Source organism: Lacerta agilis, chromosome 16 (assembly GCF_009819535.1).
Source record: "Lacerta agilis isolate rLacAgi1 chromosome 16, rLacAgi1.pri, whole genome shotgun sequence".
Lineage (NCBI taxonomy): Eukaryota > Metazoa > Chordata > Lepidosauria > Squamata > Lacertidae > Lacerta > Lacerta agilis.
In genome coordinates, this window is record NC_046327.1 from 23,045,937 (window position 1) to 23,070,869 (window position 24,933).

At 41.1% G+C, this 24,933-nt stretch overlaps 1 protein-coding gene across 7 annotated transcripts in view; it reads left to right on the forward strand.

Annotated features, from left to right (window-relative positions):
• The window catches only part of PAX5 (paired box 5), a 220,220-nt gene that overhangs the window by 90,558 nt on the left and 104,729 nt on the right, over positions 1-24,933 (forward strand). For 4 of the 7 annotated variants that reach the window (XM_033173042.1, XM_033173036.1, XM_033173038.1 and 1 more), the window contains exon 7: positions 16,860-16,916. The exons of the other annotated variants lie outside the window; for them this stretch is intronic. In XM_033173042.1, coding sequence (XP_033028933.1) covers positions 16,860-16,916 — 57 coding nt within the window. The remainder of the gene's footprint in view (positions 1-16,859; positions 16,917-24,933) is intronic. 7 annotated transcript variants of the gene reach the window in all.

Genomic DNA, 24,933 nt, shown 5'->3' on the forward strand with positions numbered 1-24,933 from the left:
ACATCAAATTGCAAGCAGATAAATAGGTACCGCTCTGGTGGGAAGCTAAACGGTGTTTCCATGCATTGCTCTGTTTCGCCAGAAGCGGCTTAGTCATGCTGGCCACATGACCTGGAAGCTGTATGCCGGCTCCCTTGGCCAGTAAAGCGAGATGAGCGCCTTAACCCCAGAGTCGTCCGCAACTGGACCTAATGGTCAGGGGTCCCTTTACCTTTACCTTTAACTCTATCATACTGATATTAAAATAGTTGTGAACAGTATCCAACCAGAGGCGTCAGCTTTTCAGAATGATTGAGGGGGCCTGATGTGACATTGCGAGGAGCCAGGCAGCAGAGCTGAATGCCCTGTGAACATTGAAGGGGCCTGGCCCCCTAAAAAAAGTTGGGGGTCCGAAAGTGCTCGGCCCTTAGGACCTGGCGCCTATGTATCCAGCTAACTTGACCTCTCAGCACAAGGACTTCTGCTTGCACAATGGAATTTCCCTTCCTCCCCCAGCATTCCCTCTAAATCTGTTCTGTACCCAGAGCAAACCCCCAAACCCCCAGAGCAGATTTGTTGGAGGCATGGGGCACAAGCCTTTCAGTACCTGCAACACAAGCCCTAGAGTACAATGTTGCTAACTGGCAATTTGTGCAATGTGCAGCTTGATGGACCACCACAGAAGATCAGGTTGTACCAGCATCAAAGGCCCACTTTGCATAACTAAAGAACATATTTGGTTCACAACAAGCAGGAGGCACTTTTCACATAACAGCAGGAGCAACCATTCTTTTAACTGGCCTTTTGCCTGTGAAAATTGTGATTTACAGCCAATTTAATTGTTTTGGTTGCATTTACTATGCAGAGATTAAAGTTGTATAAATAATCTATGAATGGTCCCTTTTAAACATGAAAGCTGAAGCCTTCAAGGGATCTCATGCCCCCCTCCCCCATTTCTGACAAGCTGCTTTTGTGTGTGTGTGCCGTTTTCTTGGAGGACTGTATAAAAATTTCCTACACATTGTACCATGTTGCAGCATGTCATGTTGGGTGGCATCAGTCATATTGTGTTATGTTATGTGACAGAACATAACACAGCATGATTGATGCAGCCTGGCATGTTGCATGACAATTGGATTATAGTAGCTGAGAAATATTATGAAAAGAATACCTGCTGGACCCATGTATGCAGCTAACAGGTTTTGCTTTTGAAAGGGTCTCTACATTTGTGAAACTGTTTAGGCCTCCTTTGTGAACTTAGAAACAGTCATGTGCTCTCCACATCCTTAACAGCATGATCCCTAAGACATGCCATTTCAGCATACAAGCTCTTCGCATGGGGCGTCCTCTAGTAACAGCTAAGCAAGTCCAACATCACAGGACGTGAAGAGTCATCTGCAGTGTAGTCAGATGTGCTGGATCAGATGTGTGGGTATGCTTCAATATTTCATTCAACACATTCTTATTTGTTTGCCTTCTTAGTAGCTTCTTATTCATGAATTCTTTCAGCAAATTTTCTCAAAATATTGAAATCAGAACAGAATTTTTCTAATTATTGGGTAGAATTAAACATGATAAAGCAATTGTTCTATCAGCTTAAGCATTTGGGCTTGCCAGTTGGAACAATCTCTCTTTCCTCCCCCATGTGTTGCTTCACAGTTTCTCCTGACTTCCCCAGAGCCAATTTTGGGAAGCACATGGGGAGGAGAGGGGGAAGCCCATTTGCTCTAGCAGAAGTCCTTGCTCAGGACTTCAGCTGATGGGATTCATTAGTTGATTGGATTCCTTGGTCGTGCTCATGGAATCTCAGGAGAATAAAGTTTGTTTAATTTTTGTGGTTTCACTAAGAATATGAACTATTAGCACATATATTTATATGCATTATTATATTTATTATATGCATAAAGTGCAAGGTTTCTTAAAGTAACCAGCATAAAACCAGATACATGTAACAATGCATATAACTATATACAATGATTTCATATTATGCTGCAGAAATATGGTACCACATGCAGTATGACTTACACATCTCAGAAATATAACATACAGATTTTCTGCAAATAATTTAGCAAGTACATAGACTTTTGAAAAAAGAACCCAGCAATGCACAATCTGCTCAGACATAAGCGGGCATTTTATGCAGGAGATAGTCCAATGCAGCTGAAACTCTGTCAGGTCAGAACCTCCAAATTCCTAGTGTAAATTCATTTACAATTGATACATCCCTTTCCATCCCTACTTCATGAATGAAGAGGGAATACCCACAGCCCAACATCCCACTCCTTCTGTGTAGTGGCTTGCTTATGAGGCAGATATTATGTGCTCTTTTCATATGTTTCTAGTAATTCTGTTGTCCTGGATTATATGTGTACCTAGCTCCTGACTGGATGAGAGGGTGCTACTCAAAAGGAAGGGAACATGCACACTGTCCCAGCTGCATGGGTTCAAGAGATATGCATATCATAGTCATGGCTGAACTTCATCTATTTAGCCCAGCTAAGTTTTGGAACAGAGCTTTCTCTTTCTTCTCATATGCTTCTATATTGGTATGGTTATTTATAGCAGAGAATACGGACTGTATGATTTCAAATGGGGGGTGAGAAACCTTTCTTTTGTCTGGTTGTAAAGCTGTTGATTTTTAAATTGGTCAATGTTCTGCACCCAAGAACTCACAAGTGGAAATTCAGAAACTCACATTCAGTTTTACACAAGCATGCAATCTCTCACTCATTTGTACATAGATGTGCAAACTTACGCAAATGTATATAAATATGCATTTTTTCCACACATGTACTTTCACTTACAAGCATGAATGCACGCACACACACACACACACACACACAAATCACTCATATATGTGAGCTTTTAGATACACACAAATCCTCTTCATTTCTGCCCACCGGGTTGTTTGAGCTTTCCTTGGAAACATTTAAGTGAGATGACATGACAATGTGTCTTTGGCCAAATCAAATTCAACCCAAATATATTTAGGGGCTCTGAACATGTTGGTAGGAGCTAGTTAGAAAGAAGACATTATTTGAGACGTAGGCCTGGGATTCCCTGCACCAGGTCCGCAGAGGCTATAGCTGTGATGGTCCAAGGGTAATCCAAGAGGTGAGGTCTAGGTCCAGTCCGAAGTCTAGGGAGTCAACAAGGGGTCAGTCCGATGAAGCTGAGGCAGGGTGCAGGGCAGCAAACTGGGCAAGGTCAGGAACATAGGCAGGATCTGACAAGCAGCGATGTTGCTCCCGCAACCTGGGGCGGGATCTGACCACCCTTTTATCTCTGCCGAGGTAATGGCCGGTCCCAATCCCCCGATGACTCACCACCCTGCCTCGCCTGAAGGCGAGCACTCCTGTGGCTACTCAGGTCCCTCCTTCTCTCAGCCCTGAGTCTCTGCAGCTCAGGAGACGCCGGAGTGTTACTAGACTCAGGGGCCGCCTCAGCCTCTGATGGCCCAGCTGACAGCAATGAGGTATCCTCAGCACCTGGAGCCAGGACAGGCTCAGGCCCCTGACTCGGTCCAGCTGGTGCTTGTTGCAGGGGAACCTGAGCAGACTGAGGCTCTTCAGGATCAGGCCCCAGACTAGGTTCAGCTGATGCCTGCGGCAGAGGATCCGACACAGACTGAGCCTCCTCCGGTTATGAGCCTGAGCTCGAGTCCCAGGCCATCACAAAAGCTTTCCTACAAAATTTTGTTAATATACACAAGGTATAAACTGCCATATGATCAGAATTCTCAAAGCAAACACAGATTAAAACAAACAAAATTACAACAACTGAACAATACAACAAATACAAAATCTCACTTTAGAACAGAGGAATTTCCCCCCCCCCCCAGCAGTTAGTAACGTATTCAGGGAGATTGCCATGTAAATGTTATGAAGCACAAAACACTTGCACAAATCAATGAGAAAGATTAGGGAAGTTTTTAATGTTTGATGTTTTATACTGTTTTTAATCTGTTGGGAGCCGCTCAGAGTGGCTGGGGAAACCTAGCTGGATGGGCGGGGTAATAATAATAATAATAATAACAATAATAACAATAATAATAATAATGGTTGTTGTTATTGTTATCATTATTGCTTGTTACATGTAACAGTTTATTAAACACCCCCATTGTGTTTTCCTTCTAAACCAATTACATGATGAAATCCATGCACAAGCATTAAAATAGCCCATTCCCAACCAATCAAAAGAAAACTAGAAAGATGATAGCTGTGAAGAGGACTGTTCTTTTCCTAGCATTCATATCTCTGACAGATAGCAAATGGCAACTCTATAAGTCCCCAATGTCATAGATAGTAGTGAAGGAAACAACGGACTCTGCACATGAACTAAGGCAGAGTAGTGATTTACTGGCCATCCATCAGATTTTCAATATCATGTCAGGACATAATATATGAGTGAGATGAGTACAATATAATTGCTCACATAGTCTTTGTGCCTTTGGAAAATAATAGAGCCAGGGAGATCATCCATGCAGTTTACAGTGTGTATGTGATGTTCACTGCTTGCACTCAGAAAATAGATATAGAACTGTCTGCTACTGGGCATTATAACACAGACAACACAATGCTGCTTTGTATGGATGCTTCACTTTACACAACATTGACCTACTTCCTGCTGTCTACATTAACCCTACAGGAGAGTGAAAGAGAAATCTATAAGCAAATAAACTTGCCTGTTGACTTGTATAATGGGAAGCTGTGATAACCCAGAGCCTACTAATTTAAACGGAAAGTCTTTGTGCTGCATTGCAATTGAGTTTTGAAAATGACAAGAAATATTGCACTCAGTCTCAGCTAACGGGACAATCCTGCTATATTCGTTCAAGGCATAACTCTGCAATTATCTGTCCTTTTGTTTCTGAATAGACCAGAATAGAATTCTCCCATGTTTAGGTCTGTAAATTGCTAATACTCTCCAGCTCATTTTGTAGGCATTTCCTACATTTATGAGGCAATTTACACTCCAAAGGAACAAAATTTTAAAGCAGCATTTCTCATATAGCCTTTAAAACATGGTGTATTGAGGTAGTGCTAAATTATTTTTAAAGACATTTCTACAACTTGGCAATATTATTTCAGACTTTGCTGAATGACTGAGGGGAAAATGTGTCCCAGCATTGAAAGCTGCACAGCAGAAGTGGTCAGACTTCATGCTTGTGAGATCAATTTTGGATTTTTTTTCTACACCCCATGGTCCAACAACTGCAAAAAAAGTGGCCTGGGGTGGCAGGTAGGCATAGAATTAAGAACTGGGTAATAGAGGACATACTCAGCCCAGTAATTTGTTTTCATTACTCAGAGAGCTCATATAGTTGTATTTAGTGTTAGTCAGACTCAGAGTAGACCCACTGAAATTAATAGACATTACTAACTTAATTCCTTTGGAATGTATCCAGCTAAGTCCTACTCAGAATTGATGCGTTGAAATTAATGAACCTAAGTTAGTCATGTCCATTAATTTCAATGGGACTACTCTGACTGTTTGACAGAGCCCTAACATTTCAGTGGATCTATTCTGAGTACAGCTCAGTTGGATGCGACCCATAGTATTTTAACACTTGGTTTCTTCCATACTTCCTTAGTTTTAGCAGCTTAATTTAGGAAGCCTAATTTATGTTGTTGCTATTGTTAAATAACTGAGAGTTAGTAGATCATCCAGGGGTATATTGTCACATTCCAATCTACCTTCTCCTTCCTGTGTTCTAGCACCTGTGGACACTTGAACATGGCATAATTTAGGATCTCCTGAAACCTTCATTAACACGAGGGTCTAATAATATGGCTATGTTGTACAGTGTTAGTACTAGATTTGGCAAAGCAGAAGCCATCACATTGGTTCTGACCATGACATTCTATGGATTTCATTAGGATTTAGAACTCAGAAACTGACATCATTGATGTCAGTTTTTTGTACAACGTGGTCAAGGTTTTGACCAATTTTGAATAACTTTACTGTTTTTGCTTCTCATTGTGTATTGACTTTATTAGTTTTACTCTGGTCTTATTGTTCATTTTTATGACTTTTCTGCCTGCTTTATTGTGTTATTTTACTTTTTATGGTATACTTGTGATGCTGTAGTTTTTGTTTGTAAAGTGAGTTCAGCTATTTGAACATTAGATTTAATTTTATTATCATTTTAAATATACAACCCCTTGAATGAAAGGTGACATATAGATGCCATAAACAAACAATGCTAAAGACTTATGTTTGTTCAGATATAGGATTCTGCTTTCAGAGGTAAAAATTCTACCCAAAATATGTTTCTTAATTATGTGCAAAAACCCATCAAAATGTTATGTAGGGGTTATGTGTGTGTGTGTGTGTGTGTGTGTGTGTGTGTGCGCGCACACACAAATTTTTATTACGCTTTCAAAAGTTTACTTCAATACATAATAAATTTGTCTCCCCCCCTTTTTTTACTTCCTATCCCATTTTCCATGGTGTTTTTGTTTCTCTCCCACTGCTGTTAGTTTTGCCAATTCAGTATAGTCCATCACCTGTAAGGGCATTAAATGAGACATGCAGAAATATGTTTAAGAGAAAGGAGTTAAACTGCAGGAAAAAAATACATCAAAAGACAAACCTGGAGTCTTTACACATAATAAAAAGCCCAGATTCTATTCTTAGTTGTACATCTGTGCTAGTCCTCATTCCATAGCTGTATTGTTCCAACCCTTCATAATGTGTATGTGTTTATGGATGGATTCACACAACCATGGTTTCAGTTACCGATCATTTGGTCATTCATGCAGCATTCTGATCACATGTGTCAGAACCTGTTTTCAAAAAGTTACTTAAGCTGAAAAGCAGGTTATAAATTGCCTAAATAAATAAATAAATAAATAAATAAATATGGGAATGATACTGTTCTTTCTCTCTTTCGCAACACACAGCTAAAGCTCTTGACAGAAAGAAATCTAGCTGTCCTCTATGAAAAGAGAGGGGTACTGCCAGTATGAGCTCAGGTTTAACTGTTTCTTGGAGTGCTTTAATATGTTGTTGTTCCCCCCACCTCTTAACAATTATATCTATCAGAGTTTTAAAAACAGATAAATGCTTCTGAGGACGGGGAAATTTACAAGATGATGCAGGGATGGTGCATCCTGTTTCACTGCTTGAGGTGAAACAGAGACATGGCACACCCCTGCCGCTGCCCTGCTGCTGCCCCTCTCTTGCCTGCATTGGCACCCGTGAAGTGCTGGCGTCCTGTGAGAACTTGTGACATCTCAAGTGCTTCATGAAATCTCATGAGATTTTAGTGAGATCTCATGAAATCTTGCCAGTAACCAGTGCCTCTTCTCCACTGATGGCAGAGGTAGAGAGGTAGGCAGTGGAGGTGAGGTGGGCACTGCACCCTGGGCGTCTGCTGCTTGAGGCGGGCGCCTCACCCAGCCTCCTAGTATTTATAGCATGCAGGCTTGACCAATCCAGGCCTATTTTGTTCATTGTCTGGAGAAACCCCAGCATCCATTGCAGTTAGAAAGTGTTTTTTTTTAACTCTTCCAAATCCAGGCAGGTTCTAATGCTACTTTTAGTCTTGCTCTAGGGCTCCTAGGCTTTACCATAAAGTGCCCCAAATCGTCTTAACTAAACTTTTTTGCTAGATGCAGTAGAGAAAGCCCGTCATTGTCATTTGCTACTTGCTTATGTCTTCCACCATACTCTTCTAGTAGATGCATCTCTCCTTTCTTCAATTTGTGGAATGACGTGTTGGCCTTTGCATCCATACACTTATTACTGCATAGTACTGTAGTTTAATTGCATAAAGACACATAGTATTTCATGTTACTTAGAAACAAGTGGAGATTTGTAGAAAATAAAACAAAGCCCACTGTTGTGTCTATTTTGCTCCTCTTTCTTTTCCTTTTCTCTCTTTCTCTCATATGTGTAGTTATATCAGCATCCTGATATTTTAACATCAACATTCCTTTTATCTTTATCCTCTCTCTCTCTTAGCATGATTTTCTCTCTCTTCCTTATAAACCTTTTCTATCTAACATCACTGCACTATATATTCATTCCCCACTTAGGTTCAGAAATTGTTGCCTCCCCCTGTTTTCTACCATGAAGCCCACAACAATGGCGAACAGCTAGATACAGTTTTTCAAACGTGTATACATTTCAAACCTGCTATTACTATCCTAAAATTCTAATGTTTGTCCAAAACTTTGCTCAAACTTCCCTGCTGTTGGCACCCTTTTGCATGTTGAAAGTGTCTTCTGCTCATAAAAGGGCTGATTTACACACTTTGGTGCATTATGTTGAATGAAAAGAGTGAAAGTATAACCAGAGATGTTCTTCTACTTATGCAAGAGCTTTGTGCAATATCTCCCAGAAATATGGATGCATGAGAACTGCTATAGAACCTACCGTACCTGCTATAACACTGTGTGAACTCTTGTTTAAATATTTGTAGAACAGCACTAGAAGGCACTAGTGCTCTTCTGCTCATGCTTTTTTGGAATCCAATACAAAATGTGTTCTGCACATGTTCAAAATGTATTCAGTATTGTCAGGTTCTTTTATCTTTATGCACATGCTCAGAAATGTGGGCATGTGCACTTGTTGCCTGTTTGCTGTTTCCCCCTTAAAAAAACATTGCCACCTGTTTAGGTAACTTTATTTATTAATAGCCTTTTTGAGCAGAAAGCTTGTTTCACTCATTTTCTGCCCACTCTTCCTAATTCCCCCACTATGTTGTGTTGTTACTCAAATGACCCTTTCCGGGCCTGTGCAGAGGGGGCCGGCAGCTGGGCCCACTTGCCCTGGGTCTCAGCGGACCAGCTGGGAATTGGCTGCTTTTTTGTTCAAGTTTGTAACTTTATTCTAACAAAGCTCCCACCCTGAGCCTCAGACAAGCTCTGCACTGGCTTGACCCTTTCCCTCGTTGTCACATGTGTTTTCTGACAGAGCCATTTCCCCAGTGCTCAGTCTTCTGCATGCACTGTACCCTCAACTGCCTGCCATTGCTTCTTTTATGTGCCCCTGGAGACACACCACCCTTGATGACTCCAGAGACCTACTCCTGCTGTCTCCTCCTACCTGTTTTTGCACCCCAGTACTTTTAAATGGGCCACAGCCCTAGCAAAGCGATAAATGCTTGATATTGCAGTTCATCTTACAGTGTGAAAGAGCTGAGTTTGAGATAAATTCTCTGGCCTTTTATTCAAAAAGTAAACAAATGTCAGTAGCAAACACTGCAGCCACAAGTGCCAATAATTTTTCTGCTTTTTCATGTATTCCAGTGTTCATTTTGGAAATCTTTGGTTTGTGTATGAGAGAGTGAGTGAGAGTGTGCATGTGATTTACGGATCTGTGGCCTGTCACATGTCTTTAAAATTACAGTGCCCATTTTCCGCCGAAATAATTTCTACAAAGAGTGGCTCCTATTACAGCAAGAGGAGCGTGGACGTCATGATTTATTATTATTTATGGTCCCAGGGCCTTGTTTATGCACGATGGGTTAGGTGCGCAGGATAGAAATGCCATTATGCAAATGACATTGAATGTCCTTACCGAGCCTAAATAATTTTTGTGTTGGACGATTAAACCTCATCTGTTATTGATATGGGCTGCAGTCAGGCTATTAAAGAGTCCCAACAGTACTTACTCCCGGTAATGGGAAAATTGAGAGGAAGAGGCTAAACAATTGCCTCAAGTGTGCTGTGATTGTCTGGTAGGAGTGGAACATAACAAACCTCCTGAATGGAAATCGTGTTCACTACTTAGGGATAAATAAAGAAGGGAGAACACGCAATAAATTATACTTTGTGATTTGAATCAGTGCACTAGAGAATTTGTGTACGTTCAATTTGTTTATCTAAATATTTTTTTGGGGGGGAGTTGTTGGTGGGAGGGGGCTGTGTTTGAAACTGCCAGTGATGGTCTGCATACAGTGTTATTGTGTTCTCTCTCTCTCTCTCCCTGCTCTGGAGAAGCGGGCTTGGGGGATGAGGGTGGGTGGGGGGAACTGGGGGATGGACTAGAGAACCAATCTTCTTAGTGAACAAGGGAGCTACGTCGTCATTGCTCCTTTCTTTTTTGACACAGCTGTGCGGTCACATTTTGATCAGTGTTGATAGCTTATGAATTCCAAAATTGACAAAATTTACAGAAAAATGAGGATAATCCATCTTCCTTAGCAGCCTGTCAGGAGCTGGCTATACTTCATAATCCTCAATTACAGATGCTATTTTCAGACATTTACATGCAGATATTAGGAGAAAATGAAAATGAGAAACAAAGAGAGAATGGAAATGCAGCTATTTATATGTATAAAAGAAAAACAACAGGTAAATTCTAGGCATTTAGATTGGATTTGGGGGTCCCTTTACAAAAGGCTCTTAGTGACTGTAATATATTTGCAGATTTTAGTAGGAAATGCAGCCTATATAGCTTCAGCATGCAAATAATAAGGTTTAGGTCAAAAACAGGTCAGTTATTCTGAAGTATCGGAGTAAATGTGTTCATGGCAGGGTGCACTAAATAATTCCCACTCTTTTAAAAAAGATCTCCAGGGAGTGTCGTGATTCTAATTGGATTTGGGTGAAAATGAAATACAGCTGCTAATTTTTTCCTCCAAAAATCTTCTGCAAAGGGGAGATTTAGAAATGTTTTGAGTGACAGAACACAATAATAACAGGATATTATTTCAAGTGTTATATGGAACTCCTGCATTTTTTAAAAAAAAGTCAATTGACAAATGTTATGTAAAACAAAGAAGATTTGGAATACTGCCATAATTGGCTGTGTAAATAGGATTTACCCCAAAGAAAAATTAGTGTCACTGATAGTGCAAGGTGGAATTGAAAATGTGATGTAAATGATAGATAGATGAGGACAGGGGTGAGGGGAGGACTCATTTTTGATAAATGGTCCATCAGATTCTTGCCAGTTCAGATCTGGGGGAGTCAAGGAGGAGGCTTTGGTAATCAAATTTCAATTCCTATAAAATTTAAGACAGAAGAGCACCAATGCTCATACAGCTGTACATGGCACAGGTTTTCTGCAAAACTGGGGAGATTAATTAGAGCTGCTTTGGATTAAAATCTTTGAACCATGTCAAATGTTACACCCCCCCCCCCCCGCTTTGTGGCCTGACAGCAGAGCTTTTGTAGAAAACCTGGTTGCTAATATAATCCTTATATTTCCCCCACTCAGTTTGGGCAACACAACATTGCTCATGGTTGTTGACGCAATGAAAATGTAGACAGTTCCAGTGCAACATACTGATAATTTCTAAATATGTTAATTTCTTGGGTTTAAAATACTTTCACTATATGTGTGTATCAAGAAGCACAAAAGCATAATAATAAATATATTTACCAAAATTTTTATATAGCAAAAAAGGGAGATTCTTTCAACAGAATAATTTTTGTGTTATTTTGGATCCAGTCATATTTGGTAGGGAAATGTGAAGAAATTGATCTTTGTGAATTCTGATATCAATTCTATATGCAGATAGAAACTTCTTTCTTGACTGGCACTCCCCAAGTAATCCAATGTTGTTATTGGCTCAAAAAGGTACCAGTACCTCTTCGTGAGCAGCTGTTGCATGCCGGGGTCCATGGTGCAAGCCCAATGGATATGCTTACCTCTCCTGCTGGCTGTGGGGAGTTAAAATTTGCCTGCCTGTGGAATTGCCCAATCACAGGCGGACAAAGTTGAGCATCATAGGGAGGGTGGGGCCCAAGTGAAGACCCACTGGGGGTTTTCACTTGGGTCTGCTCAATGGCCTTAAATAAGGCTTGCCTCCTTTTTCAGCACCGCAGTCGTGCTTTGTTCTGAGGGGCTGTTCCTACTTGATGTATTTCATAGGACAATCCTATCTCAGAATTGACCCCAGGACTGGCAGTCAGCGGGTGGGCTGACTGATTGTGAATTTACCCAATGCCTAAGCCAAAACACTTGCATCTGTAATCAATAAAGCTGTAGCCTGTTTCAATCCAAGAAAATTGTCCTGTGTCTCTGTGATCATACCAGCAAGACATCCAGGTGGCAGGCAATATGCACATTTTGAGGGGGAAGTACATTTGAGGGGAAATATGTTTAAGATATTATTTAACCCTGCAATCCTAGGGTCCCTTGAAAAGTGTCCCTCTCCAGGGCCGGTCCATCCATAAGGCAGGTGGCAGAATCCAAGGGGCACCTCTGCTGGAGAAGTGGCTGCGGCATCTTCTGGGTTTCAGAGAGATCTTGAGAGGCTCTTGCAAGATCTTGAACCTAGAAGCTGCAGTCGCATAACCCTGGTAAGTGAGGCTTCAGTGGGGTGGCAAAGGGTTGGGCTGGTGTGTGCAGTGCTCCTGCTGGGCAGTTACATTCCCATTTCAGATGGTGAAATTGGGACAGGCCTCCCTGTCCCTCTCCAAGCGTGGAAAGAGTTCTTACTTTGGAGAGAGAAATCCAGTGTTGAATGCCTCCTCCATGCTGCCACGGAAATCTCTACAGTCTTTACCAACATTGGAGCTCTGCCACCAATAGGGCTGAAGATGGGGTGTGGCAGCAGCAGATTAGGGGAAGGCTATAGATCTGAAGGCTGTAGTCCTCCAACCTGCCTTCAAACTAGAGAGGAAAGTACTCCAGTCCTGGAGCTTGAGTAGTGGATTTCCCTCCTATTGGGAATGAGAGGGAAATGGTTAAAGACGCCTATAGAAAGCGCACAAGCAATTGCACTATCCCCACTGACATTCAAAGGATTCTACCCAGCAACTGTCATTCAGAAGATTCTACCTAGGGCTTTCTTTTCAGTTCGAACTTGCCGGAGCTGAGGTTGGTGCCATTGTCATTATAAGAGAACGAGGGAGGCATTGATGGTGAGTTCTGGCACCTCTTTTTCTATAAACAATAGCACTGATTATACCACCTCTGATAACAGTTGAGGGAGGAACCTGTTGGAGCTGGACTTTTGCAGAGCAGGTAGAGAGGCCCTGAAGCCCCATCTATCTCACTCTCCCATAACCAGATGGAATGGCTGCTGCAGATGACAGTTATGGGTGAACATATGTGAAAGTGACATGGACCAGAAACAGAATGAGTTACACATCTCTAAAATACAGTAAAAATAGTACTATGTCCAATTTTGTGGTTCCAAAGTATGAATTATGTATTGATGAAAGACACCAAACATGGCTAACAGAGAGCATTTGGCCTCAAATTTCCAAAGAGATACATATTTGGGAATGAAGACCAAATATGTATGTATATGTATATGTATATATGTATGTATATGTATATGTATATATATAAGCCAAACAAGAGAAAATAAAAACTATTATTTTTAAAGTGACAGTTTCAATTTGAATACTGTTTTCCTTCTTGCTACAATGTTAAAAAGAATAACTTCAGTAGGCAAAGAGAATGGGGAACCATTCAAATGACTCAACGAACAACTACATTTGCAACCAGTAAATATTCCTTCTTCATATAAGTAAAGGGAAAGGTACCACTGACTGCTAGGTCCAGTCGCAAACGATTCTGGGGTTGCGGCACTCATCTCTATAAGCCGAGGGAGCCAGTGTTTCTCTGCAGACAGCTTCCGGGTCATGTGGCCAGCATGACTAAGCCGCTTCTGGTGAAACAGAACAGCGCACGGAAACGGCATTTACCTTCCCGCTGGAGCGGTACCTATTTATCTACTTGCACTTTGACATGCATATAAGTAGTGCATCACAAATTTCATGTATGTTTTTATGTGTCTTTCCAACAAGCTCCAAATTATTGTAGGCAATCATTACCTGATGTTGAATGTGTATAAACAAATTATTTTGCCTATATTTAAAATAGGGCATGGGGATTTGGAATTGAGGATACAGATACATTGGCTATTGAAATAAGAATAATGAATTCTTTGTGGGTATAATCCAGGGATTTCATGAATGATCTGGATAAAAAAGTGTTAAAATCTATGTGAGGAAAAGGGGAAAAAACTTACAATTTACAGTATTTACCTCTACTGTGATGTCACAAGGTCAGATGGGCAACCAGTTTTACACGGCAGGTAGCCTACTTAATATTCTGTCTGTTTGAGCAGGTCACTCACTGTTGGAAGTCTACAGTAATGGTGAAGTGCCGCTAATCTAGCATCTACTTTCACTTGCTGGAGATGAGGGGAGTGAATTTATAAGCCATGGAGAATGCGTTGGTCAGGGATCTAACCTTTTAACTCTCCTCGGCCTCCAGGGTCAGAAGAGTGTTTTAAACGAAAGCTTATATTGTATGTTGTTGACAATATTATTTGACCCATGTCTCCAAAGCCAAAATCAACATCTCTTTTGTGTAGAAATGTTACTGGAAAAAGTGATCTGATAAACAGTAAAGATGCCATTTTCCTTCTAGATCTTTTTATGTTCTGTTCCACATCTAATGCAAGTTTTCTACCATACTTGAGGAAAAGGTTTTGCGCTAAGCACTTAGGAGCCTAATCTCCCAGGAGCTGCACCTGCACATTTCCCATTCTTCTCAATAGGGCTTGTGCAGGAGAATATACCAGAACACTTTGATTTATATTATATTATTACATTATATTACCGGTATATTATATTACATTACCTGCCCTTTCTGCCAAAGTAACCCATGGCAGCAAACAACAAGTGATAAAACAAAACAAATTTTTTTTTAAAAAACACACATACACCTAAACATCTTTAAAACAATTCTAATGTAGATGTAGAGTGCCCCGTTATTTTTTTGGAAATATGGATAAATTTATAGATTCTATCTATCTATCTATCTATCTATCTATCTATCTATCTATATACATAAACACACACACACACACACACACACTCCATATACACTTGCGGAACACCCTGGAGCAACCAGGGCTGTTCATACTTAACCCTATCAGAAAATGTACACAGTTTGTCAAGGAGTGCCTACTTCATCCTCTACAACAGGTGATTGGTGCTGTGATAATTTGGAGAAAACTGCACACACAGCCCTGGGGCCTCATCCAGATAGTGATATGTGATCACAGCTTGCTCCTGCTTATACACTCCAGCCCCCGACCAAGCTGGATTGCATCACATTTCTTTTTATTTTTATTTGAGGGATACCATGAGGATAAAGGTATCCCAAAGGGCTGCTGGAAGCAAAGCTGGTTAAGATGCCCCCTTTCTTCCGTGTTAAAATTAAGTGCTGGTCAATCAACTGAATGTTCTATTCGCACTGAATATTCCATTTGAAGAATAATTTCAGTAAAAAGTTTCTCTAATTGTTCAAAAATCAAAATGATGGCTTTTTATTTAGACATTTCTGACAGTTAATTCAAACGTTTAATTTCAAAGTTGTCAGGCATAACAGCCTGCAAATGACATTTTCTGGGTTAAAAACCTGAGATCTTATCACTCCTGTTTCTGAGGGAATTACGAAGCTTCATTTTAGGAAGAATAAAAGAGGGCAGATTTCCCCAGTTTTCAAATACCTCTATATGGCACATATACACGTTTATTCAATTGAGTCTGGCAGGTTGGAGGAGAAACTAACATGCACATTCAAGAGGAGACTGTAGTTTACTAAAGTCATAGGGATGAATTCAGTGTAGGACTATGGCAATCATTCTGTCAGCACTAGTTTTTTAGCTTCCTGGATGCTCCCCAGTGGCAGAGCGTTTGTTATCACTGCCTGGGGCGTGTGTGCAGGGCGCTGCCCCCCAAGAGGGAAGGCAGGTGAGGGGTGGTAAATTTGCCGCAAGCTCTTCTTTCTCTGCCACCCAAAAGTGCAGCCGAGGGTGGTCCACTTCCCGCCTCCTAGCTATGATAGTGCTTCTCCCCCGTGTGCCATCCTGCAGGTTCTCTTACTTCCCGAAGCCAGTTTCAGGGTGTGTGGTGGGGGTGTGTGGGGAGAGAAGTGGAAGGAAAGCCATTGTGAATTTAAATAGTTTTGCATATATACTGGTAGTGATCCTCCTGCCCAGGTCAAATGCAGCCCACCAGCAATGTCTGATGTCCCTGCAAGATGCCCCTCCTGTTTTTTTCTGCCTGCTCAGGGCTGTGAAAATACAGCAGCTGGCAAGTGCCTTGCAGACCACAAGGCATAACTAGAGGGCTGAGTTTAGCCTTGTAGTTAACATCATGTGTTGGCTTGATGTATATGCTGCCATCCCAGGGCAAATTCTTATGAGCAGATGCAGGAGATTTAACCCTTAGTCAGGCCATGGTCTGCTAGTACATTTGGAGTACTGTCTGTGAATTTTGCAGAAGCTCTTGAAGCTCTCTGCCTGTTCCCTGAATCCTGAATCCCTTACCTCCAGAGACAGAGGTCAGATTTGGGTCCTCTTGCAAGCAAAGCATGTCTGAATGAGCTATAGCTTATCCCTAAGAGTATCACAGATTTCTTCATATATTGCTACCTCCTGTATGTGTATTTGGAGCATTCAGCTTTTTGCTGTGAAACATGTACCTTAGACTGGTGCAAATTGTGACCCACTAAGCTTAACAGAGCCCATCAGCCATGTATGGTGGCCCATCAGGGATTTGACAAACCTCTTGCTTTTGCTGCCTGCTGGGGTTATCAAGCACAATGGCAAACCACAATGCATAGCTAATGGACTGTGCTCAGTTTTATGGGTCACAATTTTTGCAGGCTTACCATCCTTTGAATGATATTCCTGTCACAAGCTTGGGCAGTTTGAGATAGCTAGGCCTGTATACCATAGCTGCAGTTCCTACTTCAGGTCACCATGCAATGCTTAACTATATGTCAGTTTCTTGTTAAGTAGATTGGGGCACAGGAATTATGGAAAAAGAGAGTGCTTTCATAATACAATATTTAATATATATATATATTTATTAAGTTCTCACTGCACTCTTTTTTTAAAAATATATATTCTCCTTACATTTCTGTTTTTTTTCTCCTTCATGCTATGGCAGTGGTGCTCCATGCTGATGAGACAATACTTGGTGCAACCCCAGGCAGTCATTTTTCAGGTAATTTCTTAGGATACCAAACTCCTGTCTCATACTTTTTCATGTATGAAGCAGGTCAGATTCCCCAATTATGGCGGGAGTACCCTGGCTGTACCCAGGTAGACTGGGGATCAGTCTAATTCTGCTCATGCCTACACCAAAGCCCATGCAGGTGGAAAAGGTAACATATACTTTTTTAAAAAAACTTAGGCAATTAGGATATTAGCATGAATAAGGCCCTAAGTGAGACTTGCCCAACTTTTTGACCCACTGAATTGCATGCAGGCTTGCCAGCTATGTAACAACTTCCTTGTTTTTTTACTTCCAGGCAGGTTTAAAAAACAGGAGGCTTATTGAGCCAATAGTGGACTGGTAGCTTGCATTTGGCTTGGTCTCCCTTAGTTAACCAATGCTCTTTCTGCACAGTTTTTTATGTAATGAATGCAGGGTGGGTTGTTGTTGTTGTTCGTAATATTTAACACAAAGGCCACATGGTTTAACATAAGGTTATTCACCTGTTGCAGAAAAATATTGCATTTTCCCAGCTCTCCAGGCATAGTTTGCATTTGGTAAAATGTAGTTCTCGTACCCCAGAGAGAGCATTCATTGCTACTCTACACAACCCTCTACTGAATATAGTTTGTGATGTCAATGGCAATGAATAGTACAGCTCTTAGAGTTGCACGGACACAGAATTGATTTCCTACCTGAGTTACTTTTTATGGTGGTGAATACAAGCGAGCATAGCTTCTCTGTTTCCACATCTCTATATAACAGTGCTCCAATGTGTTAGTTATTTAGTTATTTATTTGGAACCTATTCATTTTCCTTTTCTTGCACTGGATTGTTCTGTGTAGTAAATTTGTTTGAAAAGAGCAAACAGTGGAAGAACTGCCCTGCCAATCTGCAAGCAAGCTTCTGTCCCTTGGAATAAAACTATCCCCCATTTATTATATACAGGATATTGTGCTATTTACCTTGGAAAGGATTTGCAGGAATATTGTCCATAAAGCTAAAAAGTATGAATAATTTGGCTTATTGTACAGAAATACCCCAATTCTGAATGTTTAATGATGAGATAACTCAGGATATTAAAATAAAAGATATTTCAATATCAGCAGGACACAGTGGCTACTTATATATCTACAAAGCTATATGTGAGTGCAGGCAGGTGGATTTTTTAAAAAGAAAAAATCCCATGGCAACATTTCACATTGTTGAAGAGGCCAGTCACCTTTCAACTGGAGATATGGCTTGCCTCTTCGGCAGTACATGTGGATTAACTTTAGTGAAACATCCAATTATGTGCATGGTTCTTCTGCTTAAATTGTGACAGAAAAATGGTTTGGGTTTGTTTCTGAAATATAGGCCAATAACAGGTTACAGTATTTGGATTGACCAGCAGAGCTTTTGATTTGCATTTGATTAAGGTCCATAATTAGAACTATGGCATAGGGAAATGAGTCTTTTCTAGTAGGGTAGATAGATATTTTTGATTCCCACAGAAATATATTGTCTAAAAATTTGAGGGGGAGGGGAATATAATTATGTTCGTGACACTTGGGAGAGAGCCTCCCCAAGGTATTCATTTCCCATAAACTGTATAGGGGAATGACACTGGCTCCCCTTGCCTTTGTGACATTGGGAGCTGTTACAAATATACTTATCCTTAACACAGACTTATTTGTGTGCCTCATAACCAGCACACTTAGGAAAGGGTAAATATATCTGAGAGAGGTAAGAGCAGCAATGGGGCAATGATTGCTGATGTCACAAAAGCCCTACTATTTGCATGCCTGGCAACCAACATGTGTAAGAAAAAAGACAAAAGCTGCCATGGTTGTGTACATCTGTGCTGGGAGGGTTGACATGGCAACCCTCATGGTCTGATCCCAGCATCCTGGTTGCTGGCAGGGCAGTAAACAGTTGCAAGTACTACAGCTGTGTGGATTTCTTCAAGCATAAGGTATAGGAAGGAAGGAGGCAGTGGTACAATTGAGAAAGTGTAGAGAGATATGGATGAAGCAAGAAATAGATATGAAATGGAAGGAATGGTGAGTCAAATCCAATTGGGAATAGATGAGGCAAGCTGTGACCTTATGCTCATAAGTGTTCCACCATTTGGGCTGTGTATTATGTTGAGCACATTCATAATTACTAAGGAAAGGCTGAAATCCTATGCATACTTGGGAATACGTAAGTCCCATCAAATGGTCCTACTTATGTGGCTGCAGCTGTATGGGATATTGTATTAGAGAAGTGGCTGCCAAATGTCTTGGTATGAATGTGAACAGGGGTGCCAACTTAAATAAAATATTGAGGGGGCAGGTAAGCTGCATAATCAATCACAAGACGTGGTGCACACATACCATTTGAATGGCAATGCCCATCAACTTTGGGCTCCCCAGCCCTCTCAAATATTTATTGGGGGGCCAATGGGACCTTAACCCTTAAGAGTTGTCACCTATGAATGTGAAAGTGCCGATAGGTGTATTTAAGAAAGGGAACTGGACACATTCATGGAGGACAGGTTAATGGATAGCTTTAGCTATCATAGCTTCCACATACAGAAGCAGTATACCTCTATGGTAAAACAAGGGAATGGCAACCACTTCCACACTGAATTGTGAGCTCCCCAGTAAATCTGGCAGCCAGATTCTGTTGAAAACAGTATGTTGGACTAGATGGGCTTTGGTCTTATGATTTAGTCCCTCTCTGTGCAGCCTTATTAAACTGCTCAGAACCAGTTTGATGACAGCTGAAAGTGCATGTTCCTTGATAAACACTGAACAGCTACGTAAGCAAGTGACTAGACAAATATGGAACAAGAACAAGAGCTTAGGGCTATATGAAATGCCACTTCATGTTTAGCTGGAACAAAAAGAGCTTTTGGAAATCAAGACATCAGCCCCCAAAGTGATAAACACAGTTGCTAAACTGGATCTATGTATAGCCACAGGCTCCTGGCATGGGATCAGTTTGGCTCTAGCTTGTTTTGCATCCCTTTCTTAAAGCTTATAGCCTGCATAAGTTTCAAAAGTAACCTGTATTACCTTTGGAACATTTATTTGCCTTTTGTGGTAAGATGTGGGATATTGGTCAAGGGAAGCTTCTATTTACACAATCACGTCAGGAAGTCAGGGCATGTAACAATAATTCATTAAAACAGCCAATATAGAATAAAGCCACAAGAATGCACATAAAACCACACCATATTTCATGCATTAGCTTTACTAAGGCCATAACTTATTTTAAAAATTCATTGTGTATGCATGTCAGCAGTTTTGAGGTGAATTCATGAGTAAAATACCAAAATAATCAGCCAGGGCTTAAGACAGGCATCCTCAAACTTTGGCTCTCCAGATGTTTTGGACTACAGTTCCCATCATCCCTGATCACTGGTCCTGTTAGCTAGGGATCATGGGAGTTGTAGGCCAAAACATCTGGAGGGCCGCAGTTTGGGGATGCCTGGCTTGAGGAGCAACTGAAAGTAAAAGTTGTACAAAAATAGTACTGTTCCCCTTTTACACGTGTGTGTGTGTGTGTGTGTGAGAGAGAGAGAGAGAGAGAGAGAGAGAGAGAGAGAGAGAGAATTTGCCACACCCCTTCTCTCCTGGATAATGAGAAGAGGTGGTTTCCTCAATGGGGAGGAATGTACACATTGCTTTTGTCCCATTGTCACCACTGGCCAAACAAGATTTGTAGGTTTTTGAAATTCTATAAAAACATCACAAAACCTGTTCGACTACAGCTAGTAATGGAAAGTGTTGGAGATTGGTATATATATTGTAAGGTAAAGGAAAAGGAACCCCTGACCATTAGGTCCAGTCATGTCCGACTCTGGGGTTGTGGTGCTCATCTCGCGTTACTGGCCGAGGGAGCCGGTGTACAGCTTCTGGGTCATGTGGCCAGCATGACAAAGCTGCTTCTGGCGAATCAGAGCAGCGCACAGAAACGCCGTTTACCGGTACCTTCGCGCCGGAGCAGTACCTATTTATCTACTTGCACATTTGACGTGCTTTCGAACTGCTAGGTGGGCAGGAGCTGGGACCGAGCAACGGGAGCTCACCCTGTCACAGGGATTCGAACCACCGACCTTCTGATCAGCAAGCCTAGGCTCTGTGGTTTAACCCATGGCGCCACCCAGAGTGCAAAAATAAATAGTCTGTTAAGACTTAAGGTTTATTACTCCTGGCAAACAAAGACATTCTGAGTATAAGTTTACACTAACTGACTGGAGGAGAAAGTAAGTAAGTAAAGCCTGAGGGGGAAAATAAATCTTTGGAGAGTTACTTCAGAAGGAATCAGTAAGGGAAGAACAGGTTGCCTTTTTGTCTATTTTGTTCAGGTAACCAATTACAAGTGTTGTTGCTTTAGTCCCAGCAAAAAGATGGTGTGCATTTACAGATAAAATGCAATGATTAGTTCCATCATATAATCTTTGGTTATTTGAAGAGGGGGTGGGGGGAACTGGAAGAAAAGAAGAAGAAAATGTAAGCCTTTTGGCAAAATCAGTTGGATGCTGAATGCAATAATAGCTAGGGATGATCAAGGTATGCATGCAGGGGAGCTGAGGAAGAAATAAGGTTGAATAGAGCTGCAGACTTAAGAAGTGTAGAGAAAGATTTCAGTTCAAGCTTCATTGAGTGTGACTGTGACTAAAGGACTGAGTAGGAAACATTACTCTTCTTGCTGAGAAATATTATTAATAATTCAATTTCTTACCTATCCTTCACTGTAAAGTCCCAGGGCAGGTTACAGCAATTTAAAATGCAATATTTAAATCAGTTTAAAACAAACTACAACCATATCTATCTATCTATCTATCTATCTATCTATCTATCTATCTATCTGGTGTCAAAGGTCAGGATAAAGAGTTGTATCTTCTGAATACGATGCAAACTACATAAAGAAAGTGCAGTGCTCACCTGCCCATGGGGCTCAGTGAGGCAGTTGCCTCAGATGGCAGATTGGGGAACAGTTAGAAGGGGTAGCAGATCCATGCCTCAAGGAGTGTGCCATGCTGTTTATCACTTGTTCCTCCTCCTCTGTTACTATAACTCACTCTTCAGCCTCCTTTTTTCTCCCAAAGATGGAAGGGGAAGGGAGGCTGCTGTGTTGGGTGGGTGTGGTTTTGGCACTGGCAGGGGTGGTGGCTTGAGCAGTGGCGGTGACTTTGAAGGTGGTAGGGGGCAGCATTTTCTGTTTTGCCTTAAGCAGCAAAACATTGCTGACCAGCGCTGTGATGGTTCCACATGACCCTTTGTGGGGAGGGAATACCACAGCTTAGAGGCTGCCACAGAGAATGCCCTCTCCCTGGCAGCTGCTCTGAACTTCTGGGGGTTGTGGAACCTGAGAGTGTCTGAAGGGAAGGAGATTTGGAGCCTCAGTCATTCAGGGCTTTGAATTGGGCCCAGAAATAAACCAACAATAAATCAGAAACCTTGTCAATATTATGCAACTGATATATAGGTCAAACCTAAGAACATTGTGTTCAGTGATTTCTAACTTAGGTTATTTGGTAGTCTTCCCCTTCTGGGTCAATTCATGAAGTTGGGTAGGCTTATGCTTCTTTTTCCTGCACAGATAGTCCCTGAAATGGACTCTGTGTAGCTGGAGAATGGTATTTTTTCAGAGACTTGAAGGCAGTATATATTTTATTTATTTGTTGCATAAAATGTATACACCACTTAATTTGTAAAAAACAACAACAACCCTGAAAGTAGTTGACAAACTATTGCTTGCAGAGTACACATGTTCATTTTTTTTTCTTTTCAGAAAAAAATATCTGTAATGGTTCCACCTGCATTGCTGGAGGTAGTGTGCCTCTGAATATCAGCTTCTGGGACTCACAAGTGCAGAGAGCGCTGTTCTGCTCGCAGGTTTCCCATAGGCACATGGTTGGCCACTATTAGAATAGGAACTTTGGATTAGATGGACCATTTGCCTGGTGCAGCAGAGCTTTTCTTAACTTATTACATTGTTCTTCTGTCAATAGGTTTTACAGAGTTTTTCTCAATGCAATGCAGGAATAACATGGTATCACTGTATAGTTTACCTGAACTTATACATGTGACTGTCCACTGCCACAAGGGGGCTCATTATTTTAAGGACAGAGAGGCAGTTCAATAAAATAGTGTTGAGGACAGAATATGACAAAGTTAATTGATAGTGGAGTGTGCAGAAGAGGCAACATTATTGCAACTCAGGAAAGAATTTGCCGACAAAATGGGGTCTGAGAATCTGGCAGAAGGATTAAGAGGTGAGAGTGGAAGAATGAAACTCAGGGAACAAATAAAATATGTAGCAAGAAGAAGAAAAAAGGGTGATGCACAAGGAAATATATGCACAGTTGTGTGTATGCTGCGAGTTTACAGCAGCACAAATTAGCCACAGAATGTGGTTTTGTCTGTAGATTTCAGCATTCTGAGATTTTCAGTTTTCTTTCAAAAATGATTTAAGTTTCCAGTCCTGGTGTTTGCAAAGACATGGTAAACTGTTAAGTTGTTTTAAACTGTTTTAACATTGTTTTTTAATTGTTGCAACCCACACTTGGATCTTAGGGTGAAGAGTTGGTTATTATCACTATTACTATTGTGTTGGCTGCACCTGGTGAAATATCAGCAATCTAAAGAGTAGCCATTTTGGATTTCCAGCACTAGGGGTGGAGATTCAGTCACCTTTTATCTCCCCCATATTCAGATTGAAACATTAGGAGTGATGGATTATTTACATATAAAATCAAATTTTATTTATTTTTATAGTATGCAACTATTTTTGCAAACTTTTGGTGTTTTAAATTGTACACCCCTATGGGTGCTTTGAGGAAGGAAGTTTAAACTTTTGCTTGTGTATTTGTATTTACATATTCTGAAAATAAATGTGACAGAAATAATAGTGATGATTTCTGCTTCTTCTCCTATTTTCCCCCATTGTGATTTTTTCTATTATTTTAACAATAGTGTATGTTCCTTGAGTGGTACGGCAAGTGATAAACACAGTCCATATTGTGAACGTTGTTTATGCCACAAAGACACAGTTACATTGCTGTGCCTTATGATCTTGAGCAGGAATGACCAGCTTCTTTTGCCCAGGGAGGTCAGAAGCCAGTCAAGTTGTGAGGGGGCTAGATCCTCTGGCCATGAAGTTGCACTTTACACTTGTGCCCACTGGCCAGAAGAGTCCTCTTAGCAATTAATGTGAGGAAGCACAACACAAGAAGCTTCAGGGATTAATGCAGACATTTCTGGAACATTTGGGTTTGACAACTACTGACAACTTTGGAGAGAAGCTTGAGAGTGTCACTGTGTTTTGCCAGGCTAGCAATTCTCTAAGGCTCAACCCTGTCTCACTAGTTTTGCCACACAAAGAGAGGATGCCTCTGAGACCTCTGCCATATCACAGAAACCTGTTGGGTATTATGTCATGGTGCTCAGCACTGCTGCATTACACAGCATCCTGTTTTTGACATGTAGCAATTCAAATGCCCTTGAAATGTGAAGCATTGTTGTGCAGGAGAGTGGGTAATCTTGTAATTTATTTATTTATTTGTTTGTTTTAAAAAAGTTGTATGAGTGCTTTGACAGATCAATAATTGTTGAGAGCATGAGGTGGACTTAAGTTTGTTACTTATTATGGAGCTATGGGCATTCCCCAAAATGTCTATTGCAGAAGAAGCAGTGATTGCATCGCTGATGTGTAGTTCTGGTTTCCCCAGGGTATAATCTCTCTCTCTCTCTCTCTCTCTCTCTCTCTCTCTCTCTCTCTCTCTCTCTCTCTCTCTCCCCTCCCCCATTTGAAAGCATGCAAAACAAGCAAGACTTATCTGTTTAAAGAGACTTTTGTGAATCTGTGAATCATGCCGGGATGTTTCTCAAATCCCTGGATGTGGATGTGTCTGAAAAAACTATAGGCAGGAATTGAACATTGGGCTAAGGTGAATGTTCTGTCCACAAAAGCAATTCAGCTTGCCTGACAGAATGCTATTATTATTTATTTTATTTATTAAATTTCTATACCACCCTTCATCCAAGGATCG